Source organism: Manis pentadactyla, chromosome 6 (genome assembly GCF_030020395.1).
Source record: "Manis pentadactyla isolate mManPen7 chromosome 6, mManPen7.hap1, whole genome shotgun sequence".
Classification (NCBI taxonomy): domain Eukaryota; kingdom Metazoa; phylum Chordata; class Mammalia; order Pholidota; family Manidae; genus Manis; species Manis pentadactyla.
In genome coordinates this window covers 97,890,840-97,916,150 of record NC_080024.1, presented here as the reverse complement: position 1 = coordinate 97,916,150, position 25,311 = coordinate 97,890,840, and the positions used below count along the sequence as shown (strand labels likewise).

The following is a 25,311-nucleotide window of genomic DNA, read 5'->3' as shown; positions in this document are numbered from 1 at the left end:
TTAAACAAAATCACTCATCAAATACATTTCTAAGTCATAGTCCTACTGGTGTTATGAGACATGCTCCTCTCTATATCATAAAAAATGTTCTTGGCTTTATAGAAAAGTAAACTTTTTAAAAGGGGAATTATAGACACATTAATGCAATTTTTTCTTTTCTTCTATCAATGTGGTGGTGAAGTCAACAAAATTATGTTTACAAGAAAGCAATAGATGATTAATAATTACTTCTTAGGATCAGTACAGATTTAGTATTTTCTTACATCTTCCAAATTTCCTGGAATCGTAGAAAATACAACGCTAGTATTAATAAAGTACTAGAATTTACATTTCTTGAGGGCAGGGGCCTTGCACTTGTTTGGAGTTCTCATCTGTGTACACATCACAAGCATGACCCCAAACTGCTCTTTCTGTTTCTTAGGCAGTTTTGAGTGACATTAATGAGGGGAGGTACCATGGAGAGCCTAGAGACCACATAATTTAGAAGTCATGTTATTGAAATTCATGATGTGTGACTGCTGAGGTGGACTGCTTTCCCGATTCTCTGCGATGTAGGGTCACACTAAGGAATTCAGCTTGTATGCTCTAAGTATGTTCTGAGGCAGCAGGCCAGATCTGGACCGTGGGTCACAATTTGCCAATCCCTGCCTAGCAATCCATTGCCATTTGGTGGGCAGCTCACTGGACAGCCTGGCCAAGGATGGAAATCAGCCATTTCACAAACACAGGGCACAAGAATAACAAATTGCGACACTGTATTTCTAACTGGGTTTACTTTGAGAGCTCTCTCGCCCCACTCTCGGATACCCACCATCTAGTAAACCATGAGCACATGGGAGACTAGTCTGTGTCCACATTAGTTTGCCAGAATCTATAAACATCTCTTTCATTTATGTACAAAAACAATGAAACTGGGTATGAACAGATGGCTTGGGACAAGGGAGGGCAAACTCGTTCTGCCAAGTGCCTGTGAGTAAAAATCTTAGCTTCACAGGCTGTGTAATGTTTGTGTCTTAGCTTAACTCTGCTGCTGATGTGCAGAAGCAGCCACAATGTCTGACAACATGGGTGTTGCTATATTGTAATAAAAATTCATTTACTTAAAGAGGCAGCAGGCCAGATCTGGACCATGGGTCACAATTTGCCAATCCCTGTCTGGCAATCCATTGCCATTTGGTGGGAAGCTCAAAGAGAAACCAGATTTGTGTAAATAGCACCTACTTCCATTTTCGAGAAGCCTCAGTATACTACTTCCCACTCTAGGGCACTGTCACCTCCCCCAATCCCACGCTGATAAAATCCCAACCTGCTGAAAGCTATCTCCTAAACTGAAGATTTGAAGATAAAATAACCATGATGGGTGTGCCTCTCCATTCCTAAACCTGAGTGGCTGCACTCTGCGGCAGGGCGTCTTGCCGCCAGCAAGGTGGAGCCACCTTCCCTGCAGTGAGAACCAGCACAGGTCTGAGTCCTTTGGCGGCAGTGAGGGAAAGGGGAGGCAATGAACACTTGGCAATTAAGTAAAAAGCTCTGTGCATATGTCTGTTTGCAGCTCTCATCAGATTGCCACAAAGGTAAGCAAGAACCACTTTGAACTCATTGCAATCAGTACACAGTATAAAAAGTAGGGAGATGTCCTGGGGGAGGAGAGGACCACCTGCTGGTATCCAGCTGAAGTGTGACCACACGCCCTGATCGTGTCTCTCCTGTCCTTTCCTGTTCCTTTGGATGGCCCCAGCAGACCCTGGCTCCCACGGCATTCGCTACCGTACTTCCTAGTCATAAAATATCCTAGATCCTCAGTTAAGGGACAGGACCTGACTGTAAGTGGGGCTTGTAACTGGTGGACATCAGAAGCACAGCCTCTCTGGAAGAAGGTGAGAGTTTTGCCAAGTCTCACCCCAATATAAGTGATAGATATTACTATACTATGGGTCTACATCCAGAAATTCACACATATGTATGTATGTACCACTGAAAACAATTAGGGAACAAGCATTTTACATGCCAAGAAGGAAAAATGAAGACAGTTCTTATTTTGCTTTAATTGTCACATGCCACCTCCAGTCTGTCCTGTTGGGAGGATGAGTAGGAAGATAGACATTTAAAACAGAAAACCTACCTTGGTTGGTAAGTCCATGACCAGGTTAGTTCCCATCCTCTATGAGCAGTTCTGTAGGGCCCCTGTGGTTCTCTTGACTTCACGTAGCACAATCAAGCCTATCCTTGGTACCCTGCCCATTAGTGGCTCCATTTGTAATAAAAACAGCTGACAAGAGAGTCCCCCACTCTGCATGTACAGTGTGAAGGGGAGAAAGCTCCCTGTGGGCCTGATAACGGGCACGGCGGGTACAGGAGCTGCTACAGGCAGGGTGCTACAACTGGCTGGCTGCTGCTTTCTCCACCTTCCAGCTGTGTGACCTCGAGCAAATTACTCCCTTTCTCTCAGCCTCTGTTCCTTGCAGGCAGCCTTATGTCAATGAGCTACTATGAGAATTAAACAAGCAAACATATACAAAGTGCTGTACAATAAATAGCCAGCACCATACTCAGTCCCCAATGAATGTTAGTCACAATTATCATCTAAGAGTAAACATCAATGGCTTTGCTTGTTTGGGGAATATGGAACTGTTATTTTATTTTTATTGAAGTATAGTTGACATACATATTACATTGGCTTCAAGTATCCAACACAGTAGTTCAACAGTTACACACAGTTTGAAATCCTCACCCCAACTAGTGTGGTTACTATCTACTGACTTTATTCCCTGTGCTGCACTTCCATCCCTGTGACCATTTTATTTCCTGATGGAGATTTTGTGCCCTGTTCTCCCCCTCATACTCTCCACCCATCCACCCCAACCTCTCTCCCATGGTAACCACCAGTCACTTCTCAGCATCTATGTGTCTACTATTGTTTTGTTCATTTGTTTTGTTTTAGATTCCACAAATAAGTGAAATCATATGGTATTTGTCTTTCTCTGCCTGACTTATTTCACTTAGCATAATGCCCTCTAAGTCCATCCATGTTGTTGCAAATGGCAGGATTTCTTTACTATGGTTGAATTAATATTCCATTGGGTACAAGTACCAAATTTTCATTATCCGTTCATCTACTGATGGACACTTTGGTTGCTTCCATATCTTGGCTATTGTAAATAATGGGGCAATAAACATAGGGGTGCATATGTCCTTTTGAATCAGGGATTTTGTTTTCTTCAGGTCAATTCCTAGAAGTGGAGTTACTAGGTTGTGTATTTCTAGTTTTAGTTTTTTGAGGAACCTCCATCCTGCTTTCCACAGTGCCTGCACCAATTTGCATTCCCACCAACAGTGTAGGAACCAACAGTGTTATTTCTTGTGTTTTGGATAGTGGCCGTTCTTACCAGTGCGAGGTGATATCTCATTGTGGTTTTAATCTGCATTTCCCTGATGATTAGTGATGTGGAGCATCTTTTCATGTACCTGTTTTGTTTTTTCTGTATTTTTTCTTTGGAAAAATGTCTCTCCAGGTTCTCCATCCATTTTTTATTTGGGTTACTATTATTATTACTTTGGTGTTGAGTCATATGAATTCTTTATGTATTTTGGAAGTTAACTCCTTAATGGATTTTGAATATATTCTCCCATCCTGCAGGTTACCTTTTTGTTCTGTTGAAAGTGTCCTTTGCTGTACAGAACAGAAGCTTTTTAGTTTTATGTGGTTCTTCTTGTCCATTTTTTATTTTGTTTCCCTTGTCCAGGGAGATGTGTCCAGAAAAAAATTACTCATGCTTATTCTCAAGAGATTTTTGCCTATGTTTTCTTCTAAGAATTGCATGTCTTACATTTAGGTCTTCAATTCATTTTGAGTTTACTTTTGTGTATGAAATTAGTAGTCCAGTTTCACTCTCTTACATGCAGCTGTCCAGTTTTCCTAACACCAGTTATTGAAGAGACTGTCTTTTCCCTACCATATATTCATGGCTCCTTTATCATATATTAATTGACCATATATGCTGGGTTTATATATGAGCTGTCTATTCTGTTCCATTGATGTACGGGTCTGTTCTTGTGCTAGTACCATATTGTTTTGATTACTGTAGCTTTGTAGTAGAGATTGAAGCCAGGTTGTGTAATACCCCCAGCTTTGTTCTTCTTTCTCAGACTTGCTTTGCCTATTTGGGGTCTTCTGTGGCTCCATATGAATTTTAGGATTATTTGCCCTAGTTCATTGAAAAATGTCATTGGTATTTTGATAGGGATTGCACTGAATCTGTAAATTGCTTTGGGCAGGATGGCCATTTTGACAATATTAATTCTTCCTATCCATGAGCACAGGATAAATTTCCATTTATTTGTGTCTCCTTTCTCTCATCAGTGTCTTATAGTTTTCAGAGTACACATCTTTTATTTCCTTGGTTAGGTTTTTTCCTAGATATTTTATTCTTTTTGATGCAATTATAAATGCAGTTGTTTCCTTGATTTCTCTTTCTGCTAGTTCATTGTTAGTATATAAGAATGTATCAGATTTCTGTGTATTAATTTTGTATCCTGCAACTTTGCTGAATCCAGTCATTAGTTATAATAGATTTTTGGTGGAGTCTTTAGGGTTTTCTATATAGTATACTTCATGTAAACTGAAAAAGGTGACAAGTAAAACTGTCCAATTCCTTACCAATGTAGAAGCCTTTTATCTATTTACCTTGTCTGATTGCCATGGCTAGGACTTCCAGTACTATGTTAAATAAAAGTGGTGTGAGTGGAACATCCTTGTCTTGAACCTGATCTTGGAGGAAAAGCTTTCAGCCTTTTGCCATTGAATATGATGTTAGCTATGGGTTTGTTAATAAAGACCTTCATTATGTTGAGGTATGTTCCCTTTATATCCATTTTGTTGAGTTTTATCATGAATAGATGTGGAATTTTATGAAATGCCTTTTCTGCATTTATTGAGATGATGACATGGCTTTTATCCCACCTTTTGTTAAAGCAGTTTATCATACTAACGGATTCATGAATATTGTACTATCCTTGTACCCTTGTTATAAATTCCACTTGGTTGTGATGGATGATCCTTGTGATGTATTTTTGAATTTGGTTTGCTAATATTTTGCTGAGGATATTTGCATCTATGTTCATCAGGGATATTGGTCTAAAATTTTCTTTTTTTGTAGTGTCTTTGGTTTTGTGTTAGGGTGACACTGGCCTCATAGAATGAGTTTGGAAGTATTCCCTCCTCTTCTATTTTGGGGGATACTTTAAGAAGGATGGGTGTTAGCTCTTCTTTAAATATTTGGTAGAATTCAGCTGTGAAGCCATTTGATGCTGTAATTTTGTTTGTTGGTTTTTTTGATTACCAACTTAATTTCATTATTGGTAATTGGTCTGTTCAGGTTTTCTGTTTCTTCCTGGGCCAGTCTTGGAAGGTTTTACTTTTCTGGGAATTTTTCCATTTCTTCTAGGTTGTTCAATTTATTGGCATATAATTCTTCATAGAATTCTCTAACAATTTTTTGTATTTCTGTGGTGTCAGTTGTAACGTCTTTTTCATTTCTGATTTTGTGTTTTTCTTGATAAATCTGGCTAGGGGTTTGTCTATTTTGTTTGCTTTCTCAAAGAACCAGCTTTTGGTTTCATTGATTTTTTTTCTATTATTTTATTCTTCCCTATTTTATTTATTTCTGCTCTGATCTTTATTATGTCTCTCCAACTAACTTTGGGCTCCATTTTTTCTTCTTTTCCTAGTTTCTTTAATTGTGAATTTGGACTGTTTATTTGGGACTGTTCTTGTTTTTTGACGCAGGCCGGTATTGTTATGTACTTCCCTCTTAGAACTGCTTTTGTGGCATTTCATGTATTTTGAACTGTTGTATTTTTGTTTTCATTTGTCTCTATGTATTGTCTGATTTCCTCTTTGATTTGTTCATTGATCCTTTGATTATTTAGAAGCATGTTGTTTAGCCTCCATATGTTTGTGGGGGGTTTTTTTGTTTGTTTTCTTCATGAAATTGATTTTTAGTTTCATACCATTGTGATCTGAAAAGAAGCTTCATACAATTTCTATCTTTTTTCATTTATTGAGGCTCCTTTTGTGTCTTAATATATGATCTATTCTGAAGAACATTCCATGTGCACTTGAGAAAAATGTGTACCCTGCTTTTGGATGGAGTGTGTTGTACCTTTCTGTTAATCCAACTGGTCTAATATGTCATTCAATGCCTCTGTTTTCTTACTTATTTTCTGTCTGGATGATCCGTCCATTGATATAAGTGGGGTGTTAAAATCCCTTAATATGAATGTGTTGCTGTCTTTTTCCCCCTTTAGGTCTCTTAGTTTTTATTTCATATATTTAGGGGCTCCTATGTTGGGTGCATCGATATTTATAATGGTTATATTCTCTTGTTGGACCAATCCCTTTTATTTGCATGAAATATCTTTTTCCATCCTTTCACTTTCAGTCTCTATAGGTTGTTAGGTCTGAAATGAGTCTCTTGTTGGCAGCATATAGGTGGGTCTTGTTTCTTTATCCATTCTGCCATCCTATGTCTTCTGATTGATGCATTTAGTCCAGTTACATTTAAGATAATTACTGATAGGTTTGTACTTACTGCCATTATAGCAAGGTCAAGCCCATATCTTTCTGTCTGAGGCACAACTAATTATAAAATTTTATAAGGTATTCTAATTTTCTGAGTACTCAGTACTCTTAGTGTCAATCAACTTATAACTGATCATCAATTCAAACTACAGTGGCATCCTTTGCAATATTTCTCTCCTGCTGGGTTAGAAAATTGGCTGAAATCCTACTGCAAAAATCTAAAGACATCTTTTAAATTAACTAAATGTAAGTCAGTGATTTTGTAGTCTGAAAAAGCTAAATTCTGTTTCAGTGATTAATTCAACCCTTTTGCCAATAGTTACTTAAAATTACTTAAAAGTTATAACAAGCTGATAAAAAATATGGCTTATGGGGTTGCAATCTTTATAACTGCAATCTTATTAACCTTGATCTTTTACCATCATTAGCTCAGGTTCTAGTTCTTCCTGATCAATGATACTCCCACCTGTGGCTTGTTTTATGACCACCATGCTTCCAATGCCATTGCTCCAGCCCTTACCTCTCTCAAAATGCAAGTCTAGATTTCCAATTTCTTCTGAACTAAACTTACCATATGTAAATACCTCAAGCTCAACATGCACAGATTAGCATGCTGCCTACCCACACCTTCTGCTGCACAGTCACTGGAGCCATGTTCCAGGCCTATGGGAAGACCGCATGGCTCTACCCTCTTGGAAGTCAGGTGTGGCCGCGGGATTTGCCACTAACAGTGAAATGTGGGAGACGTAAGGTGCATCACTTCTGGGCAGAAGCCTTAGGAGCCAGCTGTGATCTGACACATTCTGTCCTGTCTCCACAAGTGCTGAAGAGTGAACATGCCTATGGGCCTGGACGTGTGGTGAGGATGATGACAGACAGCAGGGCTCCCAGCCAACTCGTGATAAGCATGGCACAGGGAGAAATAAACTTCTTCTCACCCACTGACATTCTGGAGTTGTCACCACAGCCTCGCCAGCCTCCCCTGCCTGTGGCAGTCACCCGTGCCAGCCTCTCCGCCTGTGTCTCACCTCTGGTAAGGATGCTGTCCCCCCAGCCAGGCACCTCAGATCTCCTGAATGCATCCTTCCTCCTCATGGCCCATATCCAACCATTAGTGCTGGAAATCTCACCATCAAAACATTCCCAGTTCCCTCCCTTCTTTATATTCCCACTTAACCAGTTTTAGCTACAGGCCATCTTTCTCCTTGATAATAACCTGACTGCTTCCAAATATTGTCATTCTGTAATTCCAAATTTTTCCCACTCAAAATGACCTTCCAAAATGATACCAGAATAAGCCCTCTAGAAACTAAGTCTGATTTTGCCTTTCCCATATATGCAGCATTTCAACATTTCCCCATTATTCATATTAACACATGTTTGAGGAGCACTTTTATAAATAGGCACAGTGCTAGGTACCCCAGGAACAAAACTGAGTCATTTGTCCACATGCAGATCTTCAAACTGTGATGTGGTGATATAGCTGGTTGTAGAATGTGTTGTTAGTATTTAGTAAAATACTAAAAGTTTGTGAGCTAATTTATTCTTAAATTAAAAGCCAGAATGGATTCAAGTTTCTCTATGAAAACCTGACTCATACTCAAATTCCAACAGGTTTTCTTGAGAAAGGGAATGAGTTGATCAGTATCTGGACAAGGAAATGTACAAGGCCCAAGACTCTACACTGGGTCTCTTTGGAGACTGCTACTGATATTACCAGCTTACTTGTTACTAAAACATCACGGTAGTTCATTACTTACCAATTTTTATATTAGAGTCCATTAAAACCTGGGACCCAAGTGGAATCTGTAGCAGCCATATGTGCTGTTTTACACCATCTGTTATCTATGTCCTGAAAGGGCTAAATGGCTAAGAGCCACCAGGTTAGTCACAGGATAAAGGTCAAACTTCAATATGTCACAGCTACTCAAATGTGCGTCCAACTTACATTTGGGACCTTTTCTCCTACCACCTGCTCAAATGCCTCTGTTCAGGACATTTCCATTGTCAGCAGTAGCCTTCTCCTTCTTCTACACCCCCCAAACTCTACTCACTCTTCAAAGACAAGCTCAGTAATCAATGTTTTCTGTGAAACCTGCCTCAAGAGCTCTTGGCAACACTAGCTGGTCTTTGGATGAAGCAGCATTTCCATGCTTTTTATGTGGTAACAGTTACCTAAGAACCTCCCACCCAGTGGCCTCCACCTGGAGGGTCAGGACTGCACTGGTTCACCTGTGTTCCCAGCACTTGACACTGTGCTTGTAAGACAGCAGGCATGGGATCCACGGTCAGGAAATGATGCTGAGAACCACACCTCATAATCTCACTTACCCAGCAGCCTACTGATGGACGCTAGGGCAAATGCTATTATTCTGGAAATCCAGAGGAGGTGATGTATTCATAACTTCTAATTTTTAAAAATTGTCATTTTATTTAGCTATGGGGACTAGCAGAATTGGGTGACTGTGTGTTTACATATGTATGCGCTTCTGGATACAGGGTGTATATGTATGTACAGTAGTTTCCTACAGTTGCCGCAACAAATTTCTACAGAACAGCTTAAACAACAGCAATTTGTTCTCTTGCTGTTGGAAGTCAGAGTCCAAAACAGGGCTGTTGGCAGAGCTACAGTCCCTTGGAAGGCCCTAGGGGAGATGCTGCCCTCTGCCTCCTCGAGCTCCTTGAGGGCTCAGATAGCCCCTGGTCTGCGGGCTATGCGCCCCAAGCTCTAGCCCCTCTTCTGTCTCACATCTCCTTCTGCCTTTTTCCTCTTGGAAGGACACCAGCCACTGGATTTAAAGCCCATTCAATTAATCCAAGATGATCTCATCTCAAGACTGTTAATTTAATTACATTGGTAAAGATCCCTTCTTCAAATAAGGTAACAAAGAGATTCCAGCAATTTGGACATGAACGTATCTTTCTAGGAACTGCCATTCACCCCACTACACTGTGCGTGTGTGTGTGTGTGCTGTATATTCTGCCACGAAAGAGTCCTTAAAGAAGGTTCTATTGAACACCTACCTACTGCCAAGGCAACATAGTTTGGAAACTTCCAGGTGCTGAGAACACAGTGAAGAACGTGAAAGATGCAATCCTGCCCTCATGGAGGTCAGAGTCCACTGGATAGAGAAAACAAGTTACTCTTTACAGTTGGAAAATGTGTGAAAGAAAAAATGCACCACAGTTGTATGTAACAGGGAACTGCATCTGTAAAACGTTAAGTGTGACCCTGATATTTTCTCAATTAATGATGGACAGCGCAGAGAATATTCATTCATTTTTCAGTTCAGATTATTTCCCAGTTCTATACTGGAACACCCACTGAAAGTCCTTGTTTCACACATATGCTTTGCTCCCCAAATTATCTGGCTCACAGGCAGCCCATGGGACTACCACAGCCCACGTGACTGAGGATGCCACGACCTGTTTTGCAATCATTATTTCATGACCATCAAGGAATAAACACAGCTGCTTAAGCTGACAGGCCATTAAGTATAACATACACCCCAACTTCAGAAGTATTAAAATGTGTGCCATTTAGAATCAGTAAAATATGTTCATTTCTACTTTGAAATATAACACATCAGGGCAAATTAAACAGCTTTTGAATAAATAGTATAGCTGAATATTAATGCTCAACCAGCAAAATTTTAATGGTGAGTTGGCTTTACCCAGCCTCAGAATATTTTTCACATTCTTTCTGTGAGGTTAGTATATGTAAATATAATTCAGTAAGTCCTAAAATAAGATAATACTCACAGATTGGGTCTTTTCTAGTCCTGAGATAACTTGAGAAATCAGAGATTGGAAAAGAATTTTAAACTCTTGAGCTGAAGGAGTGGCTGCTGGAATTATCACTCCTTTCCTGGCCCAGAACTTGCTAAAAGGTCAGAAGGTGCAGAGCAGAGAGGGTGCACCTGTGCGCATACTGGCATGGGGTTTGCACATACTTCACAGATAAGCTGGAGTGTTCTGAGAGCCCTCTGGCAGTCATTCAGACAAGATTTATGATTCATTTGTTGGGCAAATGGTGGCCCTGCTAGACCCTGTGAAATGCATAACAGAAAGAGAAGACAGGATGCCTGCTCTTAGATAGCTTAGGAAAACATAACTATAAAGAGAAGTGATAAAATGCTCACACATACCCACCTCCAACCTAAGAAAACTCCTCCTGGTATGCGGGTTGCAGATTTTGTTGTAGTTTTGCACGAAGGCCACATAGTAGAAAAACTCTCAGACAGAGAATACTGTATGTTACGAGTTCTCTTCTCACACTTATTCCTCCTTTATTTATGCAGACAGTCTGGGTTTTTGACACCAAGATCTAAGGCCCTAAAAAGATCTTATTTTGGTCCTTGCACATGAAAGAGGATTCAGGAAGGCAATGCCAATCAAAGGTTTCCGGGAAGGTAAGAGAAATTTACTGTAGGTCTTTAAAAATGAACTTATGTGCATCATTATGGGATTTTTTAAGCAATCGACACACACACTAGGAACAGTGTGTGAAAGTGTGACCCTCATCCAGAAAAGAGTGGAGGAAATACACTTTGTATTAATTAAGTAGTCTAAAGTTGAGAGCAACTTGTAAGTGCCTCTTAGGTTCTGCAAGGCATCTAAGGCATATACTCTCTTACACACACACACATGCACACACTTGAACAGCTGCCCAGTAAAGTATCATTTTAAAACAAATTCTTCCCTGGAGAAAACATATTGCCAAAGCATCTGGACTCCGCTTTCAGACGCATTTAACAAGTTACCATCATTTCCTGGACTCACCAAGGTAACCACTGGCTTTAAAATGATTAAAACTGTCTTTAGAAAAACAAATCTCAGGCCTCCCACAACCACTGGAAAAGTCAAGATTAGGGATGGCTTTAGACACAACTTCTCTTCTTTGGGGAATAAAGTGTTGTTTTCAGATTTCATTAACTATATGTGTTCTTAGAACACAGCTCGAGGCATTCCCTGAAAGACAGGTGCAGCTGTTTTTTCTGTTAAAGAGAAAAATATATTTGACAAACATTTCAAATCAGTAGTTAAGCATACTTTTGAATAAATGGGCTGGCACAACAGTCTGGGAGAAAATGAAAATCTTACATCATATGCAGAAATTAATTCCAGATGGATTAAAGACTTAAATAAAAAAATTTTTAATCTTCCTACAAAATCCAAGAGACTACAGGTAAATGTCAGGGAGATCTTTATTAGCCAAGAGTGAAAATGCAGGAAAAAGAGAATTGTCTGTTCATGTAAAAATTAAAAGTCTGAAATGGATAAATACAATATAAGCAAAGTCAACAGGTAAGATAAATGTAAATAAGTAAAAATATCTCTATAACATACATATAGCATCTAGAGATTAGCAAGAATAAGCCAACAGTAGATGTGTGATTTCAAAATGTATGATTTCAATTTGCAGAATAGTAGTCTAAGTGAGAAGCAGACATAAAAAGAGCACCAGACCACTGACGGCAAGGCAAACGCAATTGACACAGTGGTGACATCTCATTTTATACCCATCAGGCTCGCAGATTTTAAAAAAATACTTCATAATATCTAATGCTGATATGGGTTTGGAGAAATGGTATCCTCACCTATCAACAACGGAAATGAGAATTGGGAGGGACTTTCTGGATAGCATTGTGGCAACACCTGTTAAATTCACTCCACTTGAATGAATTGGGCTTTGATATGGGAAGAGCAGACCCACTTGTACCTGTATTTTTTGTAAAAAAACCTCAATTTTGGTCTTCACGTGGAGATGAAGGGAATCAGGCCGGCAGTGTGACCAACAGTGTTTCGGGGGAGGAGTGGCGGCTCTGGGAGAAGCCGCGAGTGGCAGCTCTGGTGGAAGCCGTGGACTTCCCCAGAGGCGATGCCGACGACACTGTGTAAGCAGAGGTCTAGTGACCCATTCATGAGGCCGATGACCAGAAGCGAATGAGCACCGATCAAGGGAAGAATAAGTGTTTCTGCACCAGAAGTATTATGTAGCTGTTTAAGAAAGATGAGTTATAACAGATGACTCCAAAAGATTCCCATGTGTGATAAACTAAGAGGCCAAAAAGTATAACATGCAAATATGTATAATATAATCCCATTTTTATAAAGCAATGACAAAATTCTGGTTCAGTGTATGTCTTTGTACATATATCTGACATTGATGTAGAATTCTATGGGCATGGAGAAAATATGAAGGATACTCACTGGATTATTATAGCGGACTGTGTGGGCAGGCAGGGTTGGGTTGGAGGAGCGGGGGCTGACGCCAAGGGGAACCGTGAAAGGAAAAACAGCTGAAATTCACATTGTTCAGGTGGAACTGTAAGAGAGAACTTCTTTAGCACTGAAAGATCGTCTTAAAGTCATCTTGTACTTCACTTTTAGCAACTGTAGCCTCAACCCTCTAATTATACAACTATTCACAGAGCCTTCAGGTGCCAAGCAGGCAGAGGGATGTGTATTTTACTCCCCATCCATCACTGCCTGTGCACAGAATTAAACGGAGCTTTTCTTCTCTTATATCTGGTTCTCTCAGTCTTCACCTTTACACTGAAGCAGACACTGGCACAGACACTCAACAGAAGAAATGAAATGACATGCAAACCAGCTTGTTTATTCCCTGTCTGGAAGTTATCTGTGAATCTCTGCATTTCTTCTCTCACATCAGCACTCTGGTTAAGAGCTTCAAAAGGCTTCAAGTTGCTGAAGTCCATCTCATACAAGACAGAGGAGAGCAGCTGGCATGGAAAACTTTAACTGCCCAAAATATAGCCCTTCGGCCTCTGTTATGGGATTACACGTAAAAAGAATGAAGTATTTTGTAAACTCGTCAATTTACTCTTAGTCTATAAAACCAAATAGTGACACACCTTGCTTATCAGCTTAGTTTCGTGCAATGACAGAAATTGATCAACATTGAAGTATCTGTGGGGACTTCTCCATAACTTGAATTCAAATATAATGATAGTTTTGATTACACAACAGTTTTGCTGACACTTTCATGAGACTATTTCATTCAATGGAGGGGGATTCTTTCTTTCAGAGAACTGGTCACATAGCAACAGTGAACGTAACACAGCCAATACCCAGGCTGATAAAGAAAACTAAAGTAAACACAATTGGTTGGTTTCAGAAACAGGTAATACCTATCTATGAATATCAACTGAAGAAAAACAGAAGGGAAGCTTAAAAAGTGATTAAACACACACAAAATCTGGAGATTATTTATATACGTCCTGCAGAAAATCAAGAAAAAAGGATTTTGATTTTATTATGGGAGCTTTAAGAAAACAACTCTACCAAAAATTAAACAAAAGGCTCAGAAAATTCACTAAAAAATATAAGATTACTGATGCTATTCTACTAGTAATCAAATATAAGTTAGAAAAAGTGCCAATTCTTAAATTATCTAATTTTAAAAAGACAAACAGCTAAGATATTCAAGGACGCAGAAAGTGACAGGCTTACTCATTCACTGCTAATGCAAACTTTTCTGGATACAACTGAGCATTACATATCAACAATCTAAAAATAATAAATTTTGAATAATAATCCCATTTCCAAGAACCCAAAATAATGAAATGATGTAAAACTACCAAATTTAGGTACAAAAGATATCCTCAAAAATATGACACTCAAAACAACAAAATCTCTAACAACTGGAAAATGATAAAGTATAATAATAGTTTATTGATAATAATAGAATCCCAGTCATGACAATTTTATTTTCACAGAATATTAATAATGAAAGAAAACACTCAAGACCTACTGTCAAATTCAAAAAGCAGTTATATACATAGTTTGGCTTCACTTTGAGATACAGTCTCCATTTACACACCATGTCTGAATAATAGGAAAATGTTAACAATGGTTATATAATGAGTTACATAACCTCTGGAATTAAAGCTGATATCCATTTTTGTCATTTTTTGGTCTATCTTTTCCAAATTCTTTATAATAATGATCTGGAGGAAAATAGTAACTATCCCTTTTTTTTTTTTTTTTAAACATAACCACTAAGCTGCTCTAGCAAAAGGAATAGAGCAGGAAAAAAATTTGGGACAACTACCCTTACTGTGTGTATCAGATCAGAATGAAAATATGAAAAGTGTGCAAGTCAAAAATGAATGTGAAGTGTGCCTTATAACAGTAATTTCTTACAAGTACATAGTTTTTAATGGTTTTCTTATGAAGTAAGAGAAGGTCTTAAAAAAGGTGTCTTAAATGGAGCTGCTTTACGGTTTTGGCCGATGCCTGAGGATCACAGAAAAGGCAACTGGGGCCAGACATTCACTCTCAGCTGAGGAAGGGCCTGGATAGGAGATGCGGGGGCATTAGGGCCCACTGCACGGCTATTTTAGTGGTTAAGTTTTGAGCAGGAGAAAAAAGTGAAGGAAAGGTATCAGAGCAAAAATCTGAGTGGCAGAGACCAACAGATGGTTCTCAGTATCAAATGCCCCCGTTCCCTGCACTGAGAACTCCTGGGCACTGTGGCCAGTTAAAGGACTTCAGCCCCTTGCTTTCTTGTCCATATGGCAGAGCATTAAGTGCTGACCAACGGGACAGAAATGAAGTGCTGTGTTAGGACTGGTGGTAAGACATACCTTTGTGCCATTCCTGTTCTCTGGCATGCAGACAGGATGGCTAGAGCCCCAGCAGCCATTAAGGACCATGAAGTGAAAACTCCCGGCTAAGGATAACAAAGCAGAAAGACATGGGGAACCCAAGTGTTTCACCCTGTGGATGTGTCATATCCGTCATGGACCATCTATGTATCTTCAGACTTCTTTCATATGAAACAGAAAGAAATCTCTTTGTATAAGCCACTATTTTTTTTTGTCCTGTTTTGCACAACTGAAATTAACCTTCAGTGATGCACCACCTCATGATGAGTTTGTGAAAATGTCTTCTGATCCTATCTACTCTCTGTGGCTCCCTTTTAACTGATCAAAAGATGGGGCCAAAATAAACAAGAAAAAAATAACATCAGAATAACTGTATAAAGCTTTATGGTACTTATTTATTTTTAAGTAGGTAATCTGAACCTTCTAGACTTCTCTCTCTTTAGACATAACTAAGTAAATTGTTTTTAACTTGGGTCTAGTGCTTGGTTGACTTTGTGGGTCAGTGACCCAAGGTAAATATGGATATTGCTTTATTTTAAATGTTAACCTGAAACACAAAATTGTTAATACTAAACTCACTGATTGATCTCAGAGCACAAGCTCCTAAGACCAGGACTGACAATGGAATAGATACTAGTTCTTTGATTCCAGCCATCCCTTGCTTACCCATTGCTTCTAGAGAGAGGCCATTCAACGTGAGTATCAATCAGAGAATACAGCATCTGTACAGATGAAGGTCCTGGAATTACTCAATTGAGCTTCCTCAGGCGTTTCATTAACCATTTTTTGAAAGGATGACAGATTCTGTTATAACCAGTGTTATAACAAATGTTCTTAATTACTCACAAGGTAACAGATATATTTAAAAACAGAAAAGCAAGCATTTACCCTTTTCTAGTTACTTTTAGATATTTGAATCTAATTCCCTGCTAAGGAGGAAAATACGGTTAATGTGAACTAATTTGCTAATCAAGAGCAAATTTTCATTTTTAACATCTTAGAGTCTAGTATTGAGAAAGCTGTTAAAAAATCCTGAACAAGGAAATATTTTCTCCACTGAGTGGAGAAAACAACAGAACACAATTTATTTTAAATTTTCACATGGATACTTAGTTAAGTGGGTCACATTCCCTTCTAACCTGTAACCAGGCCTAATCATAATAACATACTGTAGATGTTAAGTATTAACCTGAATAACAAGTATCTTCATAACTATAAAACTTCATATTGCATTTTAAATTCAACAACTTGTTATTTATTAAACAATGGTTAAGCTATAAAAGTCCAAGTGGTACTTAAATACTTGAAACTAGGTTTAAGAATTAGCAGGATCAATTAAATGGTTAAAATTAAAATGATTTGTTGTATACTTTTGAAGTAATTCGTTCACAGAACTGGAAAAAGGCTCAGGAACACTGTTTTTTCCCGTGGTTACCACTGTGTAATACCCCTGCTGTAGCCTAAGAGGAAACTTATTGTCTGGGATTAAGACACTGTGGCTTTGAGTCAATCTTGGGGCTATTCTAGGAAGATGACAACGGTACCAAATTAGCAGTTGTAGTTTTGTGACACTATTCAGACCAAGTGGCCTGCTTTGGTTAGAAGTAAAATTCCTAGTGCCTGAGGAGATAAGACCATGTTAAGTGGTTGGCTGACTATCCGATCAGGCCTTCTCTTTATTGTAGTAAGAGCCGTGTAGTTTGGAAGATTTATGGCATTCTAGCCCATATAAGATTAAAAATTCAATGACATAACTACATGTAATATGTAAAGGAGGCATCTTAATTTCAGAATGAAAGAACTCGCAAGGGAGCAAAAAAATCTAAAAATAAACTGCAATTTCTAAAAATAATTCATTGAAAATATTGATAACTAATGACCCTAAGAATCATTACTTTATCAGGATGATCCACTGGTCTCTATTTTTCTGACTGCTAATTTTAGGACCTACCATCTTAGTTTCAATTTATGCATTTAGGAATGTAATGTCTATTTCAATTGAAACAAAAGTGAAATTCTATTTCAGACTTGTAGAGGTCACAGACAGCTTTAGTAATATCAATATTTTGGATCTTAAAATTTTTAATATTGAGATGTGCTCATTCTTTCATTTATTGAATACCTCCTACCTGCCAGGCATTGTGCTAGGAGGTGGGAAATAGCAAAAATAATTTCAGATACTTTTCACCTGACGTTCAAGTAAACATTCTTGTGAAACTGGGAGTAAGGTGGCGGCTGAGATGTGGGGGAGCATCTTTATGTGAAAGTGTTTTTTACAGGAGAATTAATCCCATGAGATTTAAAATATTTTAGCAGGTATTTTATATTTTGTCAAGTATGACAAAATAATATATAACCCAGCAACAAAAGTTATTTTTCAAGTTGCATATAATAGCTGGTGTTCTTAAGATTGATAGTCCTGTTTAAGATGAGAGGGAGTTTATGAGTCTTCTAGAACTACAGCTCAGTAAGTGAAAAGGCAGATACCTCAGGATCACAAACAGAAATAAATGAGTTTACAAGCCAGTCTCCTAGCACCTGCTCTTGCAATAAGGCAGCCAGATGAGCGAAAGAGACTGAAATGCTCTCTGAGATATGATGCAGTCGATCACAATGGTCAAACTAGTTTTCCTTTTACAGATGAACCTAGCGTCTTAAAATTTTTACTGGCTATGTAAAACAGCCATCTTACTTGAAAAGCAAGAGCATCGAAGGAGCTATGTCCAAACCTTGTCTTGTAGGTCTAAAGTTTATCACCACCCAGTGTCTTCTACAAGATCTTCTCCTATTCTTTTTCCATAATTTTTAGGCATAGCCAATAAGAATAGGTGATATCTAGAGGAAAACAAAAGCATATGGTATATAAAAGAATATTCAAGAGAACTTTCTTATCACCCACTTTGTTTGTAACATTATACCAGGGACTTCTTTCCTAGTTACAGTTATATAACTACAGGTGATCAGAACATCACCATCAACCCAGTAAAAGTAGCAATGAGCACATGCTAAAATAATTCAAGTGTCTTGGTAGAGTTTGGTCAGGCTCACGTGCGATTCTGAATTAACTCAAAATTTTCTTTCCCAACTTCCTGCTCTGATCTATTTCAAGCTCAATCTTGGGTGAATTAGTTCCTAACACTTTCTGTCTGATAAAAACTTTATGCCACCTTTTTAAAACCTGTGTATTACCTAGAACACTTGAAGGAAATAAACTAAGGTTCACCCATTGAGTTTGAGAACATTTCCCTCAGTTTCTTTATCTGTACAAGGATAATGAAATCTGTTTATTACTCAGTGAACTTCTGTTGTTAATGCTATACTCCAGAGCTTCCCCCTCCGCTGGCCTGCTCCTCCATGATACCCAGCTTAAAGGTGTGTATTGTTTCCCAATACACATGTATTTCACAGATCTCACTGCAGTTAAGTATCATAGTCAGTAGATACACAGAAGGACAGAGGTTTTTGTCTTGATTTGTCCCATGCTGTCGTCTCAGTACCTGTCATAGGCTTGACACACAGTAGAGGCTTATAACATATTCACTGACTGAATCAACAAACTAATGGGTAACCATGAGATACACGGGCAGGTACAGTGTACCTTCTTTTTCTGTATGAGAAAACTACAATCAAAGGGTTTAAGAGACCTGAAAAGATCCCATGGCTATGAAATGACACTATCTGTAACTGTAGGTTTCCTGGCTCCAAATCCAGCTTTAAGGTACTGTCTCTCCCACCTGGGGCTTTATGTACCCTCTCATACGGAATGCCAGGGTAAACGAGGCCAGAGATATGGATAGCTTTCCTGGAACAAGATTTATACTAAGTGACTTCAGAAAAAACATTTTCTTGAAATATTTTTTGAAATACATGTGTAAGTACATATATGTATATACATATAACAAGCCATGGAGTAGATTTTGAGAACTTAATTTCAAAGATAAAACACAGATCTAGAAACACCTTTGACACTGGCAAAGAGCCATGTGGACCCTCACTGCCATCTGCGTGTCTGGCCTCTGCTCCTCTGCCCTCCAAGTGCAGAAATGCAGAAGCTGAAGGAGCTCCTCAGCGCACAGCAAGGGCCACGTTCCACAGTGCCGACACTCAGGAGGGTTAGAACCAGCTCCAGTTGCTCTGCACTAGGGCGGACTGCCTCTGACCTTCCTCCGCAGTGGCCTCTAAGCCCTCCCGTCCATGTCGCTCTCTCCCTGGCACTCCATGCAACCCGGGCCTTCCTCCTTTCAGCCAGCAGAGCCACAGCAGAGCCATCTTTCTCTGCTCTACACCAGCATTCTTCCAACTGGGTGCAAGTTTGAAGTAAGACCAACACTTCCCAAGGGGCTCATAGCTGTAAGGGAGTCAATTCCCAGATCTCCAACTTTCAAATATTCTCTTGTGTAAAAATGGATCTGCCCGGGGGCATGATCCACAGAGTGACATCCGCCCATGACCAGTGGAAGCTGTCCTCTCTCCCTCACTTCCCAAGGGGTCCTCCTCCAGTTTTACAAAAGGCCATGCATGTGCATTACCTCCACCAGATCTTTCTAGGCTACACCTCCCCAGGGCAACTAACAAAGGGACAAATAAAGATGCTGGTGCCTGTGGAGAAATGAGTCTCCAGTGTTTGGATAAGGACTCCTTTTCCAAGTCAGGTAATTTCTGGAAATAGTTAAATGTGAAGAGACTGATGGGCAAAAGAAATACACAATACTGGATTTTAATTTACATACTTTTTTGTTACAGAAACTATGACAGAGTGACCAATAAGACACTTTCAAGCTAAAAACATATTACACTGGGATAGAATGCTGTAGGGGAAAGGAAATGTAAACATGAATTTAAGGAGAAAAGGGAAAGGTGTAAATTTTTATGCCCTTTGAAAAATTAGTGGTACTGGGAACCAAATACACATCTACTAGAGTTTTTTAAATGATGTAGTAACAATTTAAAAGGTCAATATTTACAACATGCTGCAAAATGACATCCTTGGCAACAACTTAAATTTAGGATGAAAAGTTTTTGCAATTAGATTAAAAGTGTGCTTAGGGTACAGTTTTCAGAATCTTTTAAGAGCCATAGGAGCAAAAAAGTTGGACGAACATTGTTATAGACCAAACCTTTGAAGCCTTTCCAAGATGAAATACTAAGGACACCCAGAATGAGTCATTTCTTACCAACTTGGTTTTGAGTGAGATGGGCTGGGGAGGGACTAGAGATAAACCTTTTCTCTGCCTCTTCTTGTTCATAAACACATTTGTTGGGCCTGTCGGCTTTAAAGCCGACAGTTTCTAAGACTGATGACGAGGTTACATATCTGACCTTAACTGATGGGGTTAGACCTTGGCGGATGAGATGTATGTCTAAGGAGACTTGCTCCTTTTTTTGAGTTTTCTAGACTCATGAGGCAATAAAGCGTCCTAATTTTGCATTTATCTTATCATACGATGACAAATGTCACCACTGATGTGATATTGAATACGTCCATCTGACTGGCATTTCATGATGGATGTGCACAATGCAAAAAACTGGGGAGTTCTTACTGTGTGTTAATATTTTAAGTATGGCAGATGTATTAAGGAGCAATCTCAATAGACACTTCATACTTCACATCCTTAGACCCATGTTTCCCCTTCTTTCCGATTGTGTTCCCTTCACTGTTGCCCCTGACCTCTTTCTAGCCACTCCTTTGGGAAGCAGAAGGTCATCTAAATATGATGGACAAGGATGAGGCCAGCACTTAATTCTGCATTTGCACTGTTTTAAAACATTGACTTTAAAGCTCTCAGAGATGGTGGGGCTATTTAGAGCAGACTTTAGAACTACCTACTCTAAACCTACTTCCATTTAGTATGAGGAGGTAGTACAGTTTGAGATAAAAGGCCTGTCTTTAGAGTTAGAAAATTAGCCAGAAATCCCATTCCACCATTTACTAGGTATGTCGCTCAATTTCTCTGAGTCTCAGGTTCCCAACGTCCTTAAAATGGGTGCTGAGGATTTGAGACAATATGAAACTGGCCACTAGTTTTCTCTTGCATAATGTCAACAAGTGGCATGTTTCCAGTTTATTTCTAACAAGTGATTTGGCAAATTACCACCTTTTATATCTACATACAGGGTGTGTGTGTGTGTAAAACATACCTGTAGTATTAAAACTGGCAAGCAGACTACACAAAACTTGAGATTTCACGTGTAGCATTCATAAATTTGGAGGCACGTCCTCCAAATTTACATGCTCTAAGCATTACTGTGAAGCATGTTTAAAAATAAGCATGGACTCTACGATAGACTCTTCTGAAGGCTATCCAAATTTAACTGGTAAGCTAACACTTTCCCCTCATCAAGTTAGGAAAGTTTCTTTCTTTTTTTTTTAAAAATATTTTGTATTGTAGGGCTGTGGGGAGAGTGGTACTCCTACAATTCTCATGTTAGTGTAAATGAGTATCAACTTTAGTCTCTAAAGCGATTTGACAGTGTGTGTCAAGGACTTAAAGGACTCATGTACTTATTCGCAGGACAGGAGTACATCCTAACCCAAGCAAACAGATGTATGTCTAAGAGGGCTCCTTATATCACAACTTAAAATAGTAAGGGACAAAGCAGCTTGATGTCCACCACAGGGGACCAGGTTATATGGCACAGACATCAGTGGCTATGTCATGCAGCTATTCAAGACAAAAACTCTAGCTAAACAAGACAGGATTGTTAAATGGAGGAAACAAGGTAGAAAGCAGTATTTGGCACTGATTCCAAATGTGTGTGCCGCTGCAACTCTCAAGCAGTACCAAGGGAAAGTTTACAACAAGGAATTGGAATTACACATAGTAACCAAAATCCATTTCACAGCTTGAAAGGACACAGTGTTAAGACTTGCTACCCACGTCCTAATTTTCAAAAGAAGTGTGGGTGTGGGATGAGTACACTGCTGATTCAGAGCCTTTTTATGAATGGTGGGATAAGAAAGTGGGTAATAAAGTGAAAATTTATGTCTGCAACTGATACTCAGCCTCTTCAAACTAGTAGTAGTTTAATGAAGCTTTTGGGTGCTTTTTACACCACATGCACCAAGGACCCCACCCAGCTAAGAAGTTCTGGGGTAGGGTGGGGGGAGCACTGATGACAGGAGATGGGAAAAGGTGGACTCACACCCTTCCAATGAACACTGTTTTGGAAGACAATGAAACAGTGTGATCATATGCACACACACACTTTGACAAGCTCTTCAGACACATATTTAAAACACAAAACACTTTCCCAGCCCGACTCCACACACCACCTGTGTCTCCCTGGATTCATCAGCACATCGGTACTAGTTTTAAAACGCCTGGTTCATTTCGAATGGCCACCACTACCACCAACCAGACAAGGCTAGCAGCCTTCAGGACCTTCCCAGCATGCACGCTTCCAATCGGTACTTCAAATGGCTAACCTAACCCCACCGGTGAGAAACAGGATGAAAACGCCTTTGGGCATTTATTTACACAGCTCAAGTTACACACTTCTGTACTCGGAAAAAGGGGGAGAAACCCAAAGTCCTGTGACTTGAAGGGACATCTTCCTGCTCAGAGCTCCCTGGCCTGGCCCCGGGACCACTGCGCTGGTTGCCCGCCGGCCCGCCTGGCCCAGGTGCGAACAGCGGCCACACAGCGCAGCCAGCTTGTTTTGCCTACAGTCTGAAATCGCACGAAGTCCAAAGCAACTCAAGTTATTGTGAAAACATAAGAGAAGACAAAACACACATGAATTGCCACTGTGCAAGTCACAACCCAAACGGAAAGGTGAATAACTCGCTCGACAGATGCCACCCTGCAGAGCAAACGGCTGGGGGTGTGGCTGGTTTCTGCGGGTCAGTTTCAGGAAACAAGCATTTCTCAGTTCTGAGCTCCGGCTGCAAGTCAATATAGGTTTTGGTGACTGAGATTCTTCACACTGGAAATGCGCTAAGCTAATAATTAACCTTAAGCATACCATCACTCCCGCTAAAAACATTTTCTATACACGGCCCTGAATTCTTTCCAGCGCGGCTAAACGAACCAGACGGGCTGCAGAAGGCTGGGGGACGCGACCCCTCCCGCGGGTCGCCCGGGAGCTCTCCCCCTGCAATCGGCGGCTGCCTGGGGGGTGGGGAGGGTGGCACCGGGATAAAGGTGCCCCGCGCACAGCTGTTTTGCGAGAAAGTTGCCCGGGAGAACTCTTCAGGGTCCGCCCGGTCTCTACCTGCAGAGGCGCCGGGCCGCCGGCCAGGCGCCGCCGGCCGCCGCAGGGCCGGGCCGTCCCGGCCCCGGCTGCGCTCTGCGTCCCCGCGCACTCACCGCTGTCCAGTCGCGCGATCTGCGGCAGCCGGTAGGTGCTGACCAGGAGGTCGAGCGGGACGGCCGCCGCGCTCCACTTCACGTCCTTGAGGCTGCAGCCCGGCGCCGGTTCCATCCTCCGCGCCTCGCCGGCCGCGCCGGGGCGGCCGCCGCTGCTCGCGCTCGGGGGCGCGGGGCCGAGGCGGCCGGGGAGCGCGCGCCCGGTTCAGCGGCGGCCGCGGGGCATGGCCGGGCGCCCCGCCGGCCTCAGGCCCCCGGAGGACTCGCGGCGGCCCCGCAGCTGCGGGCTGCGGCCGGGCTGGCTGCGGCAGCTCCCGCTGCGCCGCCTCCTCGGGCCCTGGGGCTGCGGCTGCGGCAGCCGCCCGCGCGCCTCCGCCTCCTCTCACCCCGCCTTCCCTCCGCCGCGAGCGCGCGAGGAGGAGCCGCGGGCGCGAGGAACGCCATCGCGGCGCTCCCGGCCCTGGCCAGCGGGTTCGAGCCACGCCTGCGCAGCTCTGGAACCACCGCCCCGCCCCGCCCAGGCCCCGCCCCTCCCGGCCCCGGCCCCGCCCGGGCCCCGCCCTCCGAGGCCGCGCGCGCTTGGAGGGGCGGCAGCGCTTCGGCCCCGGCGTGGGAGGCTCGGCGGGCCCCGCAAGCTTTAGCTCTCGCTCCCCCGTCCGGCCGCGCGGGCGCCCTACAGCCGCTCCCAGCGCCGCAGCGGAGTCTTTCCCGCCTGTGCCGGCCCCGCCCCTCCCGCGCCCCACCCAACCCTGGGAGGGGCTGAGCCCCAGCGGGCGCTCACCTCCCGGACGGAGGGCTGGGACCTGGGGGGGTGGGGAAGGGTGGACGGGCGGTGAGCTGGAACCTGGGGGAGCGAGGGACGGGCTAGGACCCTTGGGGGTTGGGCTGGGGGCTGGGAGGGCGGTGCGCGGGCTGGGACCAGGAGGGGGCGGGGGCACGGGCAGGCTGGGGCTCGGGGAGGGGGCGTGGCCGCGGGCAGTGAGCCGGGACCCGGGGCAGCGGGGGGAGGGCAGGCTGGGGCCCAGTGGGGGGTGGTAGTGGGCTAGGACTCTTGGGGGTGGGGGCGTGGGCAGCAGGCTGGGATCTGGTGGGGGCGCGGCGGGCGGCGGGCTGGGTCCCGGGAGGTGGGGGGCGCTGGCAGCGGTGGGAAAGGCGCGCAGCTCTGCTCTGCGCGTCCCCGGCCCGCGCTCTGCCGCCCCTGTAGGCCTGGGCCGCCGGGCGGAGTGCTAAAGGCCGGAGTGCCGGACGGTGGCGGGGGCTCCGGGTTCGCCGGCAAGGGAGGTGGGCGTGCGGTCAGGACCCGTGCCCAAAGGCCAAGCTGGACTCCAGCCGCAGAGAGAGCCACGCCAGTTACTAGGAGCCCGGGGCCTCGTGCTCGTCTCCTTCTTTTTCGCAGTCAGTTCCCTGCAGTCTTGGAGACCGAGATAATTCGCACCGTGTAGACATGTGTGCCAGGAAGACAGGTCGTTGGTCAGCTCACCGCGTGCAGGTGGCCGCGCCCGACTCAGCCCCATGGCTGCTGTCCGTGGCACATGGTCTCCCCGGGACTGAGCCTGGCCTCCCCTGGGCCTGAGCCGGTGTTTGACAGTAGCTCTGAGGCTGCAGGGTGCGACTTGCTCACCTGTGCGCTGCGGAGCTAAGAGGTCGCAGGGTGCGCGCAGTTTGTGTCCCGTGCGCCACGAGGCCCATCAAGCACCTGGGACTTGAAAACCACCTGTGGACCTCCACGGAGTACTTAGGGCCTGTGTCAGTGAGCAAACACTCCTTAGCAACTGAAAAAAAATACGCG

General features: G+C 42.4%; 1 protein-coding gene across 2 annotated transcripts in view; it reads right to left on the bottom strand.

The window, feature by feature from the left end:
- GAREM1 (GRB2 associated regulator of MAPK1 subtype 1) overlaps nt 1-23,972 on the bottom strand; it is a 186,463-nt gene extending 162,491 nt beyond the window's left edge. For both annotated transcript variants that reach the window (XM_036885524.2, XM_036885533.2), the window contains exon 1: nt 23,523-23,972. In XM_036885524.2, coding sequence (XP_036741419.2) covers nt 23,523-23,637 — 115 coding nt within the window. In that variant the 5' untranslated portion in view covers nt 23,638-23,972. The remainder of the gene's footprint in view (nt 1-23,522) is intronic.
- Nucleotides 23,973-25,311: the final 1,339 nt, after the last annotated feature.